The sequence below is a fragment of the Archocentrus centrarchus genome, unplaced genomic scaffold (assembly GCF_007364275.1).
Source record: "Archocentrus centrarchus isolate MPI-CPG fArcCen1 unplaced genomic scaffold, fArcCen1 scaffold_24_ctg1, whole genome shotgun sequence".
NCBI classification, from domain to species: domain Eukaryota; kingdom Metazoa; phylum Chordata; class Actinopteri; order Cichliformes; family Cichlidae; genus Archocentrus; species Archocentrus centrarchus.
Window position 1 is genome coordinate 6,074,298 of NW_022060254.1, and position 21,411 is coordinate 6,095,708.

Below are 21,411 nucleotides of genomic sequence, written 5' to 3' on the forward strand. Positions count from 1 at the left end.
TGGGCCTTCAAGACCATTGACCGAATTTTTTCCACTATGAGATCTGGGAAAGGGGAGCCTGCGTGTCCGAGTGGAACAGACCCGGTTGGATACGTCATCGACTCTTGGAGCTCGTGGAGACCTGTGTGCTTCTCGGCCCTCGAGGTGGAAGACGTGGAAGACGCTTACATATTTGGCTATCTGGTAGCGGTATCTTTTCTGTTTGGGCTCAGAGGATACCTGATTTACCGAGAAATCAAGAAAACCTGGACGGCAGTTCGACATCTGCAGAGGCTGCCGACCCAGGTGGATGGGCTGACCAGAATGGTACAGACTCAGACTCAAAGCCTGATGAACCTGAGCCGTAGACTTGGGGAGTAGCAGGTGAGAGGGGTTCGATCTGGAGATAAGGTACGGTTCTGCACAGTGAGGACGGTAACTAATGAATTTGGATTATTGGATTTATTGAATGGTTTCCCAGTGAGACTGAAGGCTGTTGAAAAAACAAGCAGCCTGTTCCAAAACAACATCTGCATTATCAGAATTCGGCTCCCTAGCCGGCCTTGGCTGGCAATCATATCTCTCCAGAACTATGCGTAACGGCCGCCCTCCCCCTCAGCCCTCTCTGTGATTTGTGAAGCTGGATCTGGTGTACCAAGGCCGCTGATGAACTTCCATCACTATCAGCGAACTGTTTGGCTGGGAGCTGGCATCTGGGCTCCACAATGCCCCCACCCTCTCGTCTCCGTCTGCATCCCCTCCTGACCCTGACCCTACCCACCATACTGCTATCCCGGCTTTATATGTGCAATATGCTTTTTGCTGAGGTGTTTTTTGGAACCTCGTAAGGTGTTCTTTATGAACACAGTATGAGATGATTTTTTGAACCTAACTATCCCAATGTATCTCTTTCTGTCTCTCTGCTAAAGGTAGCGCCGTTGAGAAACGGTTGCATGACCTCAGACATCTGTCCCCCCTGTCTGTGTTATGTTTATGCTTGTTTGGATGGATGTTCTGTTAACTGCAATTTCCCCATTTGTGGGACTAATAAAGGCATTCTTGATTCTTGATTCTTGATTCTTGAACCAGCGCAGAAATCTAATTAGTATGTAACAAGCTACCTCTGTGAGCAGCTCCCACAGAACCAGCATCGCAGCCACGCAGCAATAATCATAATGGACCCAATTCAGCTAAAAGGAACGATGTTAAGTTAACAGACAGGAACTCTGTGAGCGGGAGGATGTGTTACTGAGTCCACACCTGTGTGACGCATACAAATATAAAAAGCTGTATTTGATTTTTGATTCGTTCAGAGTTAGGTTTGTTCTTGTTTCTAATGTTTCTGTGATGCTATAAACCACATGGAGCTGATGTTAGTCTGCTGCAGCTGCTGCTGGGCACTACAGTTTATTCTTGAGAGAAATGTTTTTATTCACGTTTTTCATTTTTTGCGATAAGCGCGTATTGGGAACGCAGTTTGCTCCTCTCCTCTGTGACAGAGCACAGAGAAAAACGGATTTCTTTTATTTTCATTTCATTCTCCAAAACCATAAAATGTCAATGATTTGTATTTTTTTTTTCCTTTGAAAACAAAACATGAATTTGCAAAGAATAGAAAACAGATTTTGGCCAAAAAGCACACGCAGGCCACCCGACCCCACCCCCAAAGAAAGTGAAAGTAAACTGCAGTTTCGGTCTACCTGCGCAGGTCTGGCGGTTCCTTTGTTAAGTTGATCAGATTAAACAGGACCTTTTAGTGCGGGCTGCAGATGCTGCTGCTCCTCTTACTCGGTAAGAAAACTGCTCCTCTGCTCCACGAATGCACACACACATGCGCACACACACACACATGCGCGCACACACACACACACACACATCTGTAACAGCTGGTTACTCTCTTATGCGGTGGTTTTCAAACTTTTCCCGTCATTTCTCCGGTCGGGTGCTGTGCTGACACACCTGCGAACGTTTCCTTCTTCAGAATTTGTTCCGCATGATTTTTCTCACAGGTCGTTCGTCTGTCATGACCCCCACAGAGTGAGAAACACTGCTTTAAAGACCGCAGTCACACCATCTGCGCTTTAAAAAAAAATCTGAATCAGTATTTGCGGTTCAAGCCATGGTGCCTTTAGGTACACCTCGTAAATTAAGCTTTCTGTATTTTCACAGATTTAGATAAGATAATTTAGCACCTTTTTTGATAGTTTGCATATTTTATTCAAACTAAAGTGATACACAATATAAGCAACACTATACAGGCATTTTTACATATTTCCAAGAATATTATAACCAGGTTGTTGCAAGCATATGGCGCCATGTTCATGCTGAAAGTTTATTTGTGAAAAGACAAGCTTTAAATGGTTAATGCAACATTTGGCTAATATTAGATAATTATGAGATAAGACAAATGCATTATGATACCTATATACAATCATATGTAGGTACATGGTACTGCGTGAAAAAGATCTAATCAAACTGTGATCAACAATTAACCAAATATTCCTTCTAATAAGGGGAGAAATTAAAATAGATTTAAATAGAAATAATTTTAATACTTGGGTGTAAAAACTTTGCAGCCATTGTCTCTTCTAAAAATGTTTTAAAAGTTGATAATTTGAAGATTATTTTGAAGATTAAAAATATGCACATATTTTCTGAGTTATACCTAAAGTACCATGTGGAAAACTTGAGTGTTTTGCTCTATTTGGAGAATCAACTGCTACTTTTGCTTTGGTGGTACAGTCAATCCAGCATAAAATTAGAATAAAAAGAGCTTTTTCTTCACCGTGACAAAGAATTTCATGTAAAAAAAAAAAAAAAATCTACATGCTTTCTGTACCAATTTTGTGAAATTCAACTATATACTGTTCAGAAATAACCAGTAGTTGTGGTGAAGTTGTTTTTTACTTTGTGCTCAAAAATGAGACTTTGCAGTGCTGGATTTATTTATTTTCATATTTTAAGTAGCCAATACCATTTTAATGCATCTGTCCCAAATTACAGATCCTGATTCATTTTGATGGTAACAAAAAAATGAAAGGCTTTTCTATAGTTTATGAGATTTTCATTCAAGCATTCCTTCAGATTTCAATCTGTGAACAAAAGGCCTGAAAGTAGGTTGAAGGAACATTTGTCAAAAACACAAATCTTTGCAGCATAAAATGTTCATAGAAATCAGAGACAGTAGAGCTGAAGGCTCACACTGATTTGAGATGGAACTTGCTGGATTGATCACCTGTGTACCAAACTCATCTTTACCTCTGTAGATAAACCCTGAAGTTCTACCTGCTGTTGTTGTCCTCATTACTGAATACAAACACTCACCTGCTTTCTCTCCTCAGCTTCCCAGCAGGCCTCAGGGGTGGAGGTGGAGGTGTATGAGGGGGCGGAGTCTGTCCTGCTGCCCTGTCAGGTACCACAGAATGTTTCCAATGAGTCCACAGCAGCAGTGTGGGACCGTGAGGAGCTCAGCATCTCAACAGTCCACGTGCGTCTGCAGAGCGGAGATGATTATACTTATCAGAACCCTCGTTACACCAACCGAACATCAATGAGAGCTGACGCTCTGCAGAGTGGAGACCTCAGCCTCACTCTGAGGAACCCTACAGGCTCTGACAGTGGAACCTACACCTGCACCACCCGCAAAGATGGAGAAGATCAAAACAAGAGCCATCTGCAGCTGAAGGTGGCAGGTTAGTGTGGTACACAGAGGCTGGAGGCCACAGTAGTAGGAAACACTTTGAGTTCATCAAATCCTGTTGGATGATGTTCAGGCTGTTTGGTTTCTTTGGATTACAGAACCTCCAACTCCACCACCTTCAATCTTGTCGACAGTTCTACCTGCTGTCCTGGTTCCTGTGGTTCTTGTGGTTGTCCTGGCTGTCATATATCTTCAATGTAAAAGGCAGACGAGCAGAGAAGGTATGTGACCCAGGAGTTTCAGACTCCTCTGGAATTTAGTAAAGTGCATCAAAAAAATTGGTGCTTTAATTTTCCAATTTTCAGGGCTGCAGAAAACATTATGTTCTGTTAAAAATTGCAACCAAATTGACTTTACATCCACTCTTAGAGTTACAGGCTAAAGATGAAATCATAAAAAAAAGCATTGGTAACCTGGATGTTTGATTTGTTTTCTGATAGTTTACTGAAGAAAAGTTAAAGAGGAGCATTGTGGGTAAACTCTGAAGGCTCGTGTCACCATGTGGGATATGTGGTTGGTCAAAGCAAGTCAGAGCACATGAAAGGTCTCTTTTTAAATTTAATATAACAGCTGGATAATATTACTGTTTGGTTGTTTGTTAACAATATTATAGCAAAGCTACCCGTCTAATTCATACATGTATATTCATACATGTTATATTTGCTCAGAGGTTCTATGATTCTAACAGAATCATAATGTTGAACCTTTCTGTAAAACACTGATATAAATATTTGCTTGCTGCCAGTAAAGTAGAGGATGTACACACAGAACAAGCTGATTAATGAACATGACACCATGAAATGATTATTAAACCCACTGATAATGTTTGTAAACAAAAAGTAAATTCTAAATATGTTGTGTTTTGATATTGATGCCGCGTGAATGTAGAGTTCTTGTCAGAAAGTCAGTTCCTGTCTTACATAACTGCTAACGTCATTCATGTGATGTCACCTGTAGACGGGCTTGAACCAGCAGAGAACTCAGGGAGCCTCTGGTATGCATACATTTCCTTATTTGGTCAAAGGAAAGAAGAGAACTTTAAGGACAAGAGCCTCAGCTATAATACAGATCTCCTAAAGAAAACCATACATGGAGTTAAAAACACACAGTAAATCAGACACCACAAATGTAAACATGAATTGATTATTGCTGAGTTCTGTCAGTGAACGCACTGTTCACTGACAGAACTCCGCAATAATTTATACGAGCGGGATTGCACAATAATGCTGTGTGTACATGTGTACTCTGCTCTAAAGAAATATGGCGGAAACATGTGGAGCTCTGTTCAAACATTTAGGGTGAAGACTCAGTGAAAAGCTACTTTAGGGGAGGGAAATTAAAATTGCGTGCTCTGAAAGCGGCGCTCAAAAAACAAAGTGTCCGCACCTTTGGATAAAATAAATGAATACTGCGTATCTCTGGTAAATCTACAGTGATTTTAAGGGCAGAAACTACCTTTGCAGACAGTAAGAGAGCCCAGACTATCATTAGCATTACAGAGGATTCTTCTGTGGAGGGAAGTCTCCCTCTCTCCCACCCCCACCGTGGACCGCGGCTCACCGGCTGGGTACGGCAATTTTAAGAGGCAGCATCTCTATGTTGTAATAGGCATACGGTTTAAGTATGCCCATTAAGACAGTGATTCAGTGAGCCCTCTTTGAAGGAAACAACAGAAAGTATTTATAAGAGTAAAAACAGTCCAGTTTGTATTTCCTTTACCTGACCACATTTTTCCCATTTTAGAGCTTGTTGATCTGCTGCCCTGCATGATTTTCATCACAGAGAAACTTTTTCACCTCTCAGTGATCAGGTGTGAAATAAAACACTTCCTGCAGACAAGAAACTCCGCCCACCCCCCATCTCTACTAGGGGTTGCATGAACTAGTCGACTTGCCGAGTAGTCGATTCTAGGAAATCTTGCGAGTTTTTAAATTTCACATCGACTAGTTGCAGTCACGTGACTGCTGGCGACAAAATGGATTCCAAACAGATGGAAGGCGAGGACGAGGAGCAGGCCGAGTCTTCGCAAACAGCTAGAAAATCAACAGTGTGGAAGTTTTTTACTAAAGATGACTCTTCTGGTTCAACTACCACTACATGCCAAATCTGCAAAGCTGTGCTGAAGTACAACAAAAGTACGACCGTGATGCACAGTGACTTGGAAGGATTTTGAGCACCTTTTTGGGCCACATTACCAGAGTGACAGGAGATCAGCAGCACACTTCTCCACTGCTGCAGAAGAGGTCTGTGATTTTCTTTTTTTTTTTTTTGTTACCGCAGATTCCCACCATGGCGAACCCGCTGGAGTGGTGGGCCAGCAATCAGGACAGATTTCCCTGATTGGCAAAACTCAGCAGAAGGTATTTAGCTGTTCTGGTGTTGTGCGAAATTCTGTTTCCCCATGAAAATCTGTTCCCCCTGTGTTGGGAGTATGAACTGCAGGCAGAGAGGCAGATCGGACTGTCTTCACGGCGCTTCTGATTGATTTCTCGGTAAAATGACACAGTAAAGGACTTGCTGGTAAATTAATTTGTTCCCATATCATGGAGGGGAACCAAATATTTTGGATGGCTGAAATATTTGGTTCCCTCTGTGTAACTTTGGCAAATAAAGAACAAATGTTTTCATATTCACAGGAGTTGTTGTTCTTGATGAGAGGAATTAACACGGTAAAAGACTTTACCGAGAAATTGATCAGAAGTGCCGTGAAGACTGTCAGATCCGCCTCTCTGGCTGCGCTCTCCCGACACGGGGAACAGAATTTCGCACAACAAATGTTTTATCTGTGAATATGGGTAATAAAGCCTGTAAGTTACTGCAAAGCATCGTGTCTCAAGTTTGTATGACGTCATAGCGACTAGTCGCTGTCGACTCGACTTTTATCATGTTGACTTAGACCTTAAAAAATCTAAAGTCGTGCAACCCCTAATCTCTACCCTCTTTTGCACCAACAGGGTTCCGGTGCCGGTGTTAGGTCGATTCGCGTTTCCCCATCAGATACTGTTTCCGTAGCGTCTCCTCGCCGCACATGCGGCAAAAACGTGCGTGTTTGTTCTGTGCTCGTAACCATCGCGCCGTGCTTGTGCTGCAAGAGAACTACGGACACCGTGAAAGGTCAAACACAGGGGGAACTGTATCTGATGGCACTTATTGGGCCATCAGGATGCTTTCCCCTAGTTTTGGCCCCAGTTTTGGGCAGTTACAAAAAAAAAGGGACAACTTCGCCGAAACACGTTTTTCGAGCTTTCACGGTGTCTGTAGTTCTCTTGTGGTTCAAGCACGCATGTTTTTTGCTGCGTGGGCTGCACGGAGCACCGAGGAGATGCTGGGGAAACAGTATCTGATGGGGAAACGAGAATCAACACCTGTGCTAGTATTTGAACCGTTCAGCATTTTTTCCACCAAAGCCACCTTTGCACCGCCGGGGTTCCAGTGCCCGTGCTGTTCCCAAAAGAACCGGCGAAAAGCTTAGGAAAAGGCCCGCGTTTCCACCGCGCTTCTGTGAACTGCCCCTTTACGTATGAGTGTGGGCGGGTCCTCGTCTGGACACGGAAGCCGAAGCGCACAAACGTGGGAGAACACGCTCCCCTTTGTTGTGCTGCAAACACGTTTTACAGTCCAAACCAAACTACTGCAGCATCTGTGTGCAGCACAGAGGTAAACACCGACAGCGATTAGAGCAAGACGACAAGTACGCACTTTGTGTCCTTTTATCTGTGATATGAACTGATACAAAGCAGCAAGTTCAGCCTTAGAGCCCAACCTAATTCACAGCCATGGAAATCACTTCGCTTTTCTCATGTATTACACATGTAATATGGTAGAAAACTTGATGTTGAGACTGCAGAGTCACGCCCTTCTGCCGCTTTTGTCACATGTTCTTGGTTCCATCGTCTTGCTAGGACACTTCAGTGCTCATGTGGGCAATGACAGTGAGTCCTTGAGGGGCGTGACTGGGAGGAACTGTCGGTCTCTAATTTTTAGGGTCTCCGTGTTCCTTTTGGCCGAAAATTCAAACCAAATTTAGTCCAAAGTTTCTAAAAAAAAAATCATTGGGATGGACAGGTTCCAGTGCAGGCTGTTTATTAGACATATTGGTTATGTACAACACAGACAAAGACTAAAACACAGACAGTAACAATTTTAAGGTTAAGATACACACACAGAGAAAGAGAAAGATGCAGAAACGGGAAGAGAAAGAGGACAGGAAAGCAAGAGCGAGCGAGAGCCAGGAGAGACAAAGAGCTGGCCAACATTTATATCTTAAAGATGATAACTGCCCACTTACCTTTGACCCCTCCTAATCTACATAAAGTCTCAACCCATGAAACTTGAACCCCAATCAATCGCCTATTGGCTCTGGTCAATCACATGCTTAAGGCATACACTTCATCGGGGTACCTCTTGGTTTATGATGGTCTTGGTAAATATCACAACGATGAACCTTCCTGCAATAAAACTCTGTTAAAACACCTCTTAATTCCATCCCCACTTAGCCAGGTTTTGTCTCCTGCTAATCTACGTTACAAAAACACAGGCAGGTCTGCGGAACTCAACATTTTTGGAGCGTATCTGTCATAAGACTTCCTAAAAAACAACATGAAGTTGCAAAGGTCATGTGAAACAGAGATGTTCTTGCATCCCACCAAGGTCTTAAGCACATGTGAGCATCAGATATAACAGGCCTTACCTTTACCCTAGTAACATTAAAGCCTACAGGGTTCATTAATTCAGTGTATGTGTAACTTATATACTATGTTCTGGGCATGTCCCAGGGGGAGGAGGCCCCGGGGCAGACCCAGGACACACTGGAGAGATTATATCTCTCAGCTGGCCTGGGAATGCCTTGGGGTCCTGCCAGATGAGCTGGAGTAAGTGGCTGAGGAAAGGGAGGTCTGGGCTACACTGCTTAGACTGCTGCCCCTGCAACCCGGCCCCGGATAAGTGGAAGAAAATGGATGGACGGATAGATAAAAGCGGAGTCTGAACATGCATTCATGGAGCTTCTAGCAGGAGACTGAAAAGGGAGACAGCTTAGATTGTTCAGCGCAGTGCTACATAAGAAAAACAAATCTATGTATTAAATTCACAAAAATAAATGTATCAAAAGAATGTTTGGTGATTTGCAGTGGAAAATGTGTGAAAGGTCATACTAACTGCAAATTTATCTATTTTAGATTTTCCAAACTTGTTCCACTGGTTTCAGCTTTGTTTTAGACAGTGAAAATACTTCAGCGTGAAATGTTAACAAAACATTTGTGAATCACAGAAGTCAAAGTGTTTGTGAAGAAAGCGCCATCTCTTGGTGACACTCTGCAATTGAGGGAAAGGGGTGTGGTCATGCTGGGAAGTAGATACGCCCAGGAGAAGGAGGGCTTCATCTGTACGCCTCATGCTCTGCTGTGTTCTCCTCACAGATCCTGAGTTGGAGATGGTGGAAGTGACACAGGGAGAGGACTCTGTTGTGCTGCCCTTTATAACTGAAGATCGCACATTTACGGATGTCAAAGTAGAGTGGACACACAAAGGCAAGAAAGTCCACGTGTATAAGCATGGCAGAAACCAGCCAGACAAACAGGAACAGGATTACAAGGATCGCACAGAGATGAATGAAGATGCACTGATAGCTAAAGACCTCAGTCTGACCCTGAAAGCCCCCCAACCTGGTGACCATGGTGGCTACACCTGCACCGTCTACAGTAAGGGTGGAAAAATCCTGCTACAAAAAATGGTGTCACTCAGTATCACAGGTGAGAACAACAGCACACTTATCCAAATCCTAAATGAAAAAAAAAAACAAAAGGGTGTCTGTCAGAGAAAAGGGTGTCAGCCTCTGTCTGTCTGTCTGTCTGTATGTCTGTCTGTCTGTCTGTCTGTCTGTCTGTCCAGCTCATGCTCTGCTCTGTTCTCCTCTCAGCTCTCCAGGCAGAGATGGTGGAAGTGACGTGGGGAGAGAAGTCTGTCGTGCTGCCCTTTAAAACAAAAGATCTTCCTCAGAACATTAAAGTGGAGTGGAGACATCACAACATGATGGTCCATATCTATCAGAGCGGCCCAAACCATTCCAACTTACAGGACCGGAGTTACAGAGGTCGCACAGAGATGATCGACAATGCCCTGAAAAATAAAGACCTCAGTCTGACCCTGAAGGACCTCCGCCTCACTGACACTGGAGTCTACACCTGCACCGTCTACAGTAACAGTGGGCACATAATGCTACAGAAAGTAGTCACACTCAGTGTCAGAGGTGAGTGTAACAGCTGTTTGCGGGTGTGTGAGAATAAATGTGTGAGTCAGCAGAAAGCAAAGCAGCTGTTTGTGCAGCCTCACACATCAACACACAATCAGTTCAGCTCCAAGTCAGAGGAAACACTGAAACAGGAGTGAAGAGCTGCTGGTTCCACAGCAGAGGAGATGATGGAGGATCACACTCACTGACACCTGTCTGTCTGTCTGTAACTGACTGTATCCCTCATGTTCTGCTCTCAGTTCTCCAGACAGAGATGGTGGAGGTGGATCAGGGCCAGAATTCTGTCCTGCTGCCGTTTAAAATCACAGACGAGCTTCCTCACAGTGTCAAAGTTCAGTGGAGACTCACGTATCCTGAAATCAAGATGATTCACTGCTTTGACAGCAGCCAGAATCACCCTCTCTCACAGGATCAGGTTTATGGAGATCGAACAGAGATGAAGAGAGACCCACTGAGAAATAAAGACCTCAGTCTGACCCTGAAAGACCTCCAACTTACTGACAGTGGAGTCTACACCTGCACCGTCTGCAACAAGGATGGACTCATGCTGCTACAGAAAGTAGTGACTCTCAGTGTCAGAGGTGAGTGTATCCAGCTGTTTGCAGCTGTGTGAGAATAAATGTGTGAGTCAGCAAAGCAAAGCAGCTGTTTGTGCAGCCTCACACATCAACACACAATCAGCTCACACTCACTGACATCATGTATGTACAGTATGGATGTAATTCTGTCTGTACACACACCTGAGTTTCAAACCTGAACTGCACACATTTTTGTCTCATGGTTCCTTCAGATAAATAAATAAACTGAGTATTAGAGATCTGATCACTGCTAATTTACAAACATGGCAAAATATTTAATATTTTTGAAATCTTTTTACCAGCTTTGTTTGAATCTGTTTCCTGTTGTTTGTGTGGGGAAATGCAGTTTGTCTCAGTGATGTCATTGATGAGCACTGAGTCGTAGGAACTCAGTTTTGTCTCTAGGACAGAATCTCTGCACAGCTCTGCCATGTTCATGAAGCCAGGCAGCTTTCATCAGTGTCACTGATTCCAGTATTTTAGAAAAACACACCTGAGAGGAAAAACATGTTCAGAGTCACATGATGTGTTCATGATGTGTTTATGTGACTGATGCGGAAATAAGTTCATAACGACTCTGAGCTGAGACTCATTCTTGTTTATCTCTTCCACAGGAAAACAACGAACTTCCAGGTCTCAACGAGCTTCAACGTCTCAACAAGCTTCAACATCTCAACAAGCTTCAACATCTCAACAAGCTTCAACGTCTCAACAAGCTTCAACATCTCAACAAGCTTCAACGTCTCAACAAGCTCCCAGGCCTCAGCAAGCTCCCAAGTCAAAAGATTGTACCGTGCAATGAGTAATGTCCTCTTTCTCCCTCCACTTTGTTCCTTCTCTTTTTGTTCAGTTGTTAAAGTTGGTGTGAAATGTTCAATATGAAGGTCCCTATAATACAATAAATATCTGATCTGATCTTGACTGATCTTTAAAGCCGCCTAGTTGTGCACCTCTGGACGTCTTCCAGTACTGCTGGCTTTTTAGATCACTCCATGGAGCAGATGTTCTAACCATGTGCTCCATGGTCAAAACATCTGCCTCAGTCTTACACAGAGAGCAACCAGTGACTTGTTTCAAACTGCCCTGACCTTTATGTGGAGGATAATGACTGCTGAGGAGACATATAGTATTGTCCAGAAGTCTTAACCAAACGTGGAAATACGGTACATGAGGCAAAAGCAATCTGTATAGGTCTAATGAGTTTAACAGTCAGTGTTTGGTATTAATTTATTCTTCAACACAGCCTGAAATTGCATGGGCAGGTTTCTTGTAATTGAACAGTGGAGACAGTAGTCTTCAGAAATAGTTCTCAAGGCTTCTAAAAGGACATTCAAGCTCTTCTTTGGATCTTTGCTGCCTTTTGCTCCGTTGTCTGTCAGGATGATCCTGCACTGCTTCAGTACGCCGAAGTCTGGGCTCTGGGGAGTCTAATCCATGAATATAGTGTTCAGTTGTGTGTTTCCAATCCAGGAATGCTCTCACAACATTGGCAGTGTGTTTGGGATGCTGATCAATCTGTTGCCAATAAGATGGTTTCCAGATGGATGGTCAATCAAAATCTGATGGTACTTTTCTGTGTTCCCATTCTACTTTTAAGGCCTTTACACACCGGATGCTTAAATTTCTTGTGAATGTTTCATGTGTTAAAAATGTTTTTTTGGACTCAAATGTCCTTGATGCAGCCGTTCACACCAACCACATCATTTCACAGGACGAATTTGTGGCACTTATTTTTTCAGATCAAGTTTAATTTTTCTTATTTTCAGAAGCAAATAAACAGATCTGACCAATCAGAGTGCTGCATTTGGCAACATATTTCAAAGCTTGAACACATACACTGAATATACAGTGAGGAGTAAAATAATAGCATTTTTTCTCAGACACACAGCTAGATGCCAATCTGGGTCAATCGAGCCACTGAGTTTATTTCTCTCCCTCCTCAGATGTGATCCCAACTCTCCCAACAAGACATCCTGAAATATGCACAACTCTGGGATCAAAACATGAAACGCTCCCTGCTGCTGCTTCCTACTCTTGTTTAGAAACATCAACGATCGCTTGATGTTGACTTCATTTTTTCACAGTGTATTTAGGTGTGTGTAGGTTACACAAGTTTGCATCTGAAAGATTCTGAATTTCGCATTCAGTGTCTTAACGGTCATTGAGTATCCGAGGAACCACAAGTAAGCCAGCAGTCTGAGAGTGAAGTGCTCTGTTGGGGTGATAAGGTACTATGAGGTCTTTGAGATAAGATGGGGCCTGATTATTCAAGACCTTGTAGGTGAGGAGAAGGATTTTAAATTCTATTCTAGATTTAACAGGGAGCCATTAAAGAGAAGCCAATATGGGAGAAATCTGCTCTCTCTTTCTAGTCCCTGTCAGTACTCTAGCTGCAGCATTTTGGATCAGCTGAAGGCTTTTCAGACTTCATTAACATCCAACCAAAAACGCTGGGTCAATGAATGAATGAATGAAGTTTATTGCCATGTGGGTGAACAAGTTCACACATTGGAAATTGCAGTTACAGAACACCATCCAAGAATACACAAAACACAACACACATGGGGGGATATGTGTCCTGGGGTCATGCAGCCGACTTGCAGCGCTACCTTTGGCAGGAGGAGAAAACAACACATCATGGGGAAGTTAGGTTAAAAAAAAATCATCTGGTACAGTGCTCAAAAAGAGCACTATACCAGGGTCCAAAAAAACCACCTTAGCAGAGCATTTGCACATGTAAAGCTAGGACAGCGGCGGTAGGTGAGGTCAGGTCAGGAGGGAATGCAGACGGAGACGAGAGGTGGGGGCATTGTGGAGCCAGATGCCAGCTCCTAGCCAAAACAGTTTGCTGATAGTGGTGGAATTTCATCAGCGGCCGTGATACACCAGACCCAGCTTCACAAATCACAACGCGGAGTGGGGGAAAGAGCAGCCGCACACAGAGCCCTGGAGAGAGATATGGTTGCCAACCCAAGGCCGGCAGGGGAGCCGAATTCCTGATAACAAATGTTGTTTTGGAACAGGCTGCTTGTTTTTCCAACAGCCTTCAGTCTTACTGGGAAACCATTCAAAAATCCAATATTCCAAATTCGTTGATTGCCGTCCTCACTGTGCAGAACCGAACTATATCTCCTGATCTAACCCCTCTCGCCTGCGAGCTCGCTAATCTTGCGGCTCAGGTCCACCAGGCTTTGAGTCTGAGTTTGTACGGCTCTGCTCAGCCCTCCACCTGGGTCGGCAGCCTCTGCAGATGTCGAACCGCCGTCCAGATTTTCTTAATTTGCCAGTAAAGCAGGTATCCACCGAGCCCAAACAGAGAAGATACCGCTACCAAAAAGCCGAATATATATGCGTCTTCCACGTCTTCCACTCCAAGGGCTGAGAAGCACACCGGTCTCCACGAGCTCCAAGAGTCGATGACGTATCCAACCGGGTCTGTTCCACTCGGACACGCAGGCTCCCCTGTCCCTGATCTCATAGTGGAAAAAATTCGATCAATGATGGAGAATGCCCAGTTTGCCAGATCCATGTTTCAATCTTGTTCTTATTCGGACAGTGTGTAAAAGACACTCTCACAGCAAGCAGCAAGCGGAGAGATGGGGAGGGCAGGGAGAGAGAGATAGTGCGACCGTCTCCAACAAGAGCAGGAAGAAGAAGAACCCAGGATCATGACAAAAGCGGTCAAAGTGTTTTTCTCATATGTCAGATTTAGAAACAGTTTGATTCTTCAACCAGACATCATCAATGTCTGAGTCATTAGTGGATAAAGTGACATTACACCAGGACAGCTCCCCCACCTCCTCTCATCCTGCCCTGTTTCCTGAATAGGGTTAAGAATCAGAATCAGAATCTTTATTGTCATTGTACACAGAAGTTGCACAACGAAATTTAAAATGCATTCCTTTCTAGGTGCCTCAGACAATAAATAATAAAATAATAAAAATATGAGTGATAAAAATGATTACTAAAATACAGTGCACAATAGTAAATTAAGACGAATCTAGCCCCAATACACACACCAACGCACGCACACAGTCAGCACTACCACCCCACATCACTGTCCAAACCACACAGAGTTCAGTTCAATGATAGCCCTGGCATAAAAGCTGTTCCTCAGTCTGTTTGTTCTGGCCTTCATTGTCCTGAAACGTCTGCCTGATGGCAGTAGCTGAAACAAGGAGTGTCCAGGGTGTGAGGGGTCCTGGAGGATGTTCTGTGCCCTCCTCTGGCAGCGGGCATTGAACAGTTCCTGGAGGGAGGGCAGGGGACAGCCTATGATCTTTTGAGCCGTGTTGATGATTCGCTGGAGTGTTTTCCTGTCTGCTGCTGTGCAGCTGTTGAACCACACGCACAGACAGTAGGTCAGGATGCTCTCTACACAGCAACGGTAGAAGGACACCAGCAGATTCTGGGTCAGATAGTTGCTCCTAAGAACCCTCAGGAAATGCAGTCTCTGTTGGGCCTTCCTGACAATGCTGGTCGTATTGATACTCCAGGTCAAATCATCCTGCAGATGTACTCCCAGGAACCTAAAATCTGAAACCAGCTCCACTTCATCCCCCTCGATGAACAGAGGTTGAATGACATGTGTTGTCCTCCTAAAGTCTACTACCATCTCCTTTGTCTTAGTGGTGTTCAGGATCAAGTTATTCTCACTGCACCACCTTGACAGCCGCTGCACCTCGTCCCGGTATGCTGACTCATCCCCGCCTGATATGAGCCCCACCACAGTGGTGTCATCCGCAAACTTAATGATGCAGTTACTGGCATGTATGGAGGTGCAGTCATGTGTGTAGAGGGTGAAGAGTAGGGGACTCAGCACACAGCCCTGTGGAGAGCCGGTGCTGAAGCTGATGGCTGAAGAGAGGTGGGGACCTACTCTTACCCTCTGGGAACGGTCTGTCAGGAAGTCCTTGATCCAAAGACAGGTGGAGCGTGGTATCCCCAGATCTGACAGTTTAGTCACCAGTCTGCCAGGAAGGATGGTGTTAAACGCCGAGCTGAAGTCCACAAAGAGCAGCCGAGCGTAGTTCCCCCCCTGCTCCAGGTGAGAGAAGGCAGAGTGGAGAGCCGTGGCAATGGCGTCCTCTGTGGACCGGTTGGCTCTGTAGGCAAACTGGTGGGGGTCTAGTCTGGGAGAGAGACTGGAGATGACGTGAGCCCGGACAAGCTTTTCAAAGCACTTCATAACAATTGGTGTGAGTGCTACTGGCCTGTAGTCATTCAAACCTCTGATAGTGTTCTTCTTGGGGATGGGGACGATAATGGAGGACTTCAGGCAGGAAGGGACAGCAGCCTGGCTCAGGGACTGGTTAAAAATGCTGGTAAAAATACCAGCCAGCTGAGCCGCACAGACCTTCAGTATCCGTCCAGAGACACCATCGGGCCCCACAGCTTTCCTGGGGTTCACAGTTTCCAGCATACGCCTCACCTCTTGCTCTTGCAGCCTGAGGATGCTGCTGCTGCCTGCTGAGGGATGTTGGATGGCTGTCTCTGATTGCTGTACCTCAAAGCGTGCAAAGAAGCTGTTCAGCTCCTCTGCCAGATTGATGTTACGCTGATCAACTAACAGGCTGGGTTTGTAGTTCAAAATATGCCGAACCCCTTGCCACACCTGCCTGAAGTCGTGGCTCTGGAAACAGTCCTCAATCCTCCTCTTATACACAGCCTTGGCCTCCCTGATGCCCCTCTTCAGGTTGGCTCTGGCAGCGCTGTAAAGCGCCCCATCACCAGCTCTGAAGGCGATGTTCCTTTCTCTGAGTAAGCTCTGCACCTTTCCATTCATCCATGGCTTTCTATTTGGAAAAACCCGGATATTCGTGTCCACAGTTACAGTGTCGGTGCAGAACTTGATGTAGTCCAGAACAGCCGAGGTGTACTGCTCCAGGTCCTGGTGCTTGAATACGTCCCAGTCAGTTGTTTCAAAGCAGTCCTGCAGCTGTTGAGAGGCACCTTCAGGCCAGGTCTGAACAGTCTTAGATGTAGAAAGAGCAGTTTTGCTGAGGGGGGTGTATGCTGGAATCATAAGCAGGGACAGATGGTCTGACTGGCCCAGATGTGGCAGTGGCACAGCCCTGAAACCCAGCTTGATGTTAGAGTAGACTTTATCCAGTGTGTTGTTCCCTCTTGTAGGGCATTTAACATGCTGATGGAACTTGGGTAGAACAGTCTTTAAATCGACATGGTTAAAGTCTCCTGCAATGATGTGTACAGCCTCAGGATATCTGCTCTGTTGACTGCAAACCGTGTCATGTAAGAGACTAACAGCCGAGTTAGCATTAGCATCAGGGGGAAGATAAACAACAGTGATCAAAACAGCTGTAAACTCACGGGGCCAGAGGTGGCAAAAGTACTGACATTCTGTACTTAAGTAGAAGTACAAGTACTTATGTTAAAAAATACTTTAGTAAAAGTCGAAGTACTGGTTCAACTTCTCTACTTAAGTAAAAGTAAAAAAGTACAGGCTCTGAAATGTACTCAAAGTAAGAAAGTAAAAGTAGTTCTTTGGAGGATGTTTCTACCTGCTATTTTTGTGTAAAACTAACCGAACCTCATTATATATTATTGTAATAATATAAAATAATATTACATGAGAATACAAACGTTATTCCAATCTAAATTTTAATCCTAATGAATGCACTCAGCTTGAAACTGTTATGTAGGACACAAACTGTGAAAGGGAATTTAAACACAGCTCTGTTCTCTGTGTCCTCCATAGTAGAGGGTGACTGTGCCTCCACCTAAACACAAACATGAGGATACTCAGGGGTTACAGTGGGATTCAGAAGGTGGAAGAACCCTAAGATCAGCTGTAGTGGCTCTGCATGGGGAGAAAAATCACAACTTTCTATTGTGAGCTGCAGTAAATGATGTTGGTGTGCAGGCTGTGATCAGCTGACCTGCTGCTGCTGCTCTGAGGTTTACTGCTCTGTGTGGATGAACTGAACTCACAAAGATGTAACCCAGTATTTCACAGCTATCTGTGCTGATCTCCATCCCCTACACTGACAGCATACAGGCTGTAGAAATGTTGGATTCAGTGAATGAATCTCAGCATCAGCAGCTTTGATTCAGACTCATCTCTGCTGCACTGATGTAACCTGTAACTCTGACCATGAACACAGACACTGTGCTCCAGTCCAACACAGAGCTTTACTGTAAATACAGTACAACAAGCTAACCTAAACTGCAGTATTTTCATAGAATCTTTGAATAACACAAAGTCAGCATACTTCAGTTTATTTTCCAGTCCTTACCTTTAAATCTAACCTCTCTTCTTCCTCTCCTGTCCTCTTTCTCCATCTCTGAGTGAACTTCTCTCTCTTTGCTCTCCCTGAAATACAGCAGCTCTTCTGTTAGCTAGCTGTGTAACAAACTGCACACACGGTGTGTTTGCTGATATTTGTTGAGCATTTAGAAACGTTGCATTTATCTGCCACACGTTACTCCCTTCGTGCTCGCTCCTCTTCAGTAGCGCTAGCTAAGCTGCTTATGTGCTGCAGCACAACTTACGGACTCGGTCCGGCCCGCTGTAACCCCTGATTATGGCGCTATAAATGAGACATTAATTATATGGGTTTGCGTATTTAATCCCTTTGTACGAGATAAGCCCCGATGATGGAGGATACGCCAGTACGATTGTCTCTAATGTGTTATTATTCCTCCGTTTAGGCTCAGATCGTTTGATGTTTGACGGCGCACTGACCGGAAATGCAAACTTCTCTCTGACGTGTTAAAAAGTAACGAGTCTGTTTGAAAATGTAAGAAGTAGAAAGTACAGATACTTGTGTAAAAATTTAGGGAGTAAAAGTAAAAAGTAGTCAGAAAAATAAATACTTAAGTAAAGTACAGATACCTGAAAAATCTACTTAAGTACAGTAACGAAGTATTTGTACTTCGTTACTTCCCACCTCTGCACGGGGCAGATAGATGGGCCTGCATTTAACAGTCATGTACTCCAGGTCCGGAGAGCAGTGGCTGTTCACAGTCATACTGTCTGTACACCAGCTGTTGTTTACATACAAGCACACACCCCCTCCTCTGCTCTTACCGGAGGTCCGCATTCTGTCATGCCGGTGCGTTGTCCTGCCGGCTAGCTCGATGGCTGCATCAGGAATGGATGAATGAAGCCAGGTCTCAGTGAAGAGCAAAACGCAGCAGTCCTTCACGGTCCTGTTTGTAGCCACCAGCAGTCTCAACTCATCCATTTTATTCGGGAGTGATCTTACATTGGCGAGGAAAACACTGGGTAACGGAGGTCTATGAGGCCGTTTACGTAGCCTCTCCAAAACGCCAGCTCTGCCGCCTCTTTTCTGCCTCCTTTCTCTGCGCCGTCTCCGTCTGCGACCCCCCCTCACAGGGATGATGAACCACAAAGAGCCAGGTGGTCTGGCGATGTCCACCGGGATGTTGTGAGAGTGGAGGAAGTCAGCCATAACCGCCTGCTCACTTTGTGCTCCTATATGTAGGAGTTCGTGCCGTCTGTATGTTATAATGTCCGCCCGACATAATGGTGATGTGTTGAGCCACAGTTGCAGCACACATAACAACATACACAATTTCACAGAGCACCGAAAAGGAGAGCACTGAGCCGCTGCGACTATGCGCGCCGCCATCTTGAAAGTCCAAGATGGCGGATGACTAAGGAGGTCGGATTACTGCAGTCAGTGGGAACAGATAGTACAGGATGGTACAGTTGTAAAGTTCAGGTGAACCAAATAACTTCAGGATGTTGTGCCATCTATTGGGATCAAATTGGTTATCCAGAGGAAATGAAACTTTGCCAAGTCCAGAGCTGTGTCCAAATGCAGGGGCTGCATCCTTCGAAGGCCACATTTGTAGGCCAGCGAAGGCTGTCCAATTTCGAAGGCTCCTCCAAATGCACTAAATGAATGCGTCCTTTTCTCAAATTTGAAGGATGGGTCCGGTGTATCCTTTTTTTCCTACCATTTCCCATGATTCATTGTGCAACAAAACTCAAACACAACAATGGTGGAGGATAGTGGCCAAAAAGTGACACAAAATAAACTTGATGTTTTCAGGTGAGAATGTAAATGTGTAAACCACAAATATCAGCTTGTTTTATCAAGATTTCGCTTAATTGCAAAAAGGTGCTCTGCTGTTTTCGGAGCTGTCCATTGCCGCTGCTCTACATGAGCTCGCCTCGCTAGCTGTCAACTGACCGAGCTATTGAGGCTCGCTTTAGAGAATGCCTGACTGCCGGCACATCCTTTTCAAACCCCTGCTGGCTTTTGCTGCTGAGTGGAAGTGTAAAACACAGATATAATTCACTCAGATGATCTCTAATGTCTGATGTTTGGTTTATTTCAGTGTTTGGCTTTATCAGTTTGGCTGAGATTAACGTTAAGCATCATAACAGGATAGTTTTATTCAACATTAAAGTACAGCAGCTTCTAATAACTGCAGGACAGTAAGAAAAGTCAAATCTGTTTCACAGCAGCCACTTCAACAGGAAACAGCTTCATCATTTATCATTTCTATATTCATAACTAAACAGCTGCTGTGTTAGAGGTCTGTGCTGAAACCCTCATCATCTGCAGTTTACAGTTGGCTTCAAATCAAACTACAGCAGGTCCTAATCAATAATAGCAATGCTCCTGTTTTGTTCTCTGGAGCTTGAAAAAAGGAGACTGGACACCTCGCATCCCAAAGGCTTCTTCAGTTCTCAACCCAAAGGTGGAGAGACCCGGGTGTTTAAACCCCTGTGGGTGTAGTCCCCTGGAGGTGGTCATGACCCTCAATTGTTCATGTGCATAATCACATGTGCCAAGGTGTGAAAGGAGGTGTGTGTCATTTCAATCAGTGGTTTCAGGTGAAACCAATTTAGGACTTTGCTCCATTGTTTCATGTGACCTGCTGAGGTCCCCGGAACAAAGGTGTGAATGGGGGTTGAGACGTCTGGGAAGGGAGCTCAGGACAGCACTGTAAGCGGGGGAAAGTTGGTGACGTAATCCACCTCCTCTGTTCAATGATGGTTGTTCACAGTGGACATTGATGCTTCTTTTACTCCTCTTTTAAACCATCTGTCTTCCCTGTCCAAAATGTGGACATTGGCATCCTCAGAGTGACCTTTGACCTTCAGATGTACGGGGTGAAACTTATACTCCGGAGAAACTTGTATGTGAAATTATTACATACCTGTCAAATACATGAAATTTTCCACTGCTGAAAATAGAAGTCACTATATGATGTCATCACCTAATTTAATCGAGGCTGTAGGAGAGAGGAAAAACATCTTTGAGAGACCAAAAGTGAAGAAAAAAACACCCTAATATGTTTAGAACTAGAACTGAACTCTATGAAATAACTTAATAACTTTAATGCTATGCCTAGACCCACATTACATAGATCAATTTTGTCCCATATTGTTTAATGTTAGAATATCAAATTTAACGAAAACACTGTGGGGTGAGACTGCTCGCTACATTCAACCCTCCTTTATCTGGGCCACTGTTGCCAAACTTGCTGTCGGCTGACTCAAACAAAGGAATTTTGATAATAAGTGTCTCTGTTTGTTGCTGTTTAAGCCTTTAGGTTTCTGCTTGTTCATTTGTTCGAACAGGAATGACACAAAACAAGAATAAGGAGTCCAATTATTAAATTTAATAAAACCATTTCAAACAGTTCAGATATCTGGACCAGACTGCATGCTATGAGATGGCATGAAGTACTGGCACTTTCTAATTCAACTTACAGTTTCATATAGTCACAGCATATCAGTCTTGATTACATCATTTACAAAACAGAATGTGGAAAACAGAGAAATTCAACAACAGGGTGACCTCGAAGTCTCCATTTCTATCATTGTGTAGTCTTCATCAGTGTGGTTCATTGTACAGTCAGAACACAAAGGTCATGATGACACGGAACATTATAAGCTTCTG

General features: G+C 44.3%; 1 protein-coding gene across 1 annotated transcript; it reads left to right on the forward strand.

Annotated features, from left to right (window-relative positions):
- Positions 1-1,718: 1,718 nt before the first annotated feature.
- On the forward strand, positions 1,719-12,228 carry LOC115775674 (uncharacterized). The gene is made up of 7 exons (XM_030723149.1): positions 1,719-1,770; positions 3,321-3,671; positions 3,778-3,900; positions 9,097-9,429; positions 9,597-9,926; positions 10,169-10,510; positions 11,122-12,228. Exons 1-7 carry the CDS (start codon positions 1,749-1,751, stop codon positions 11,307-11,309), a joined length of 1,689 nt encoding a protein of 562 aa, XP_030579009.1. The 5' UTR covers positions 1,719-1,748; the 3' UTR covers positions 11,310-12,228.
- Positions 12,229-21,411: the final 9,183 nt, after the last annotated feature.

Coding starts and splice junctions, on each gene's coding strand:
- LOC115775674 (XM_030723149.1), top strand. CDS start 1,749: ATGCTGCTGCTCCTCTTACTCG. Junction 1,771..3,320: donor GCTGCTGCTCCTCTTACTCG/GTAAGAAAACTG, acceptor TTCTCTCCTCAG/CTTCCCAGCAGGCCTCAGGG. Junction 3,672..3,777: donor TCTGCAGCTGAAGGTGGCAG/GTTAGTGTGGTA, acceptor TTTGGATTACAG/AACCTCCAACTCCACCACCT.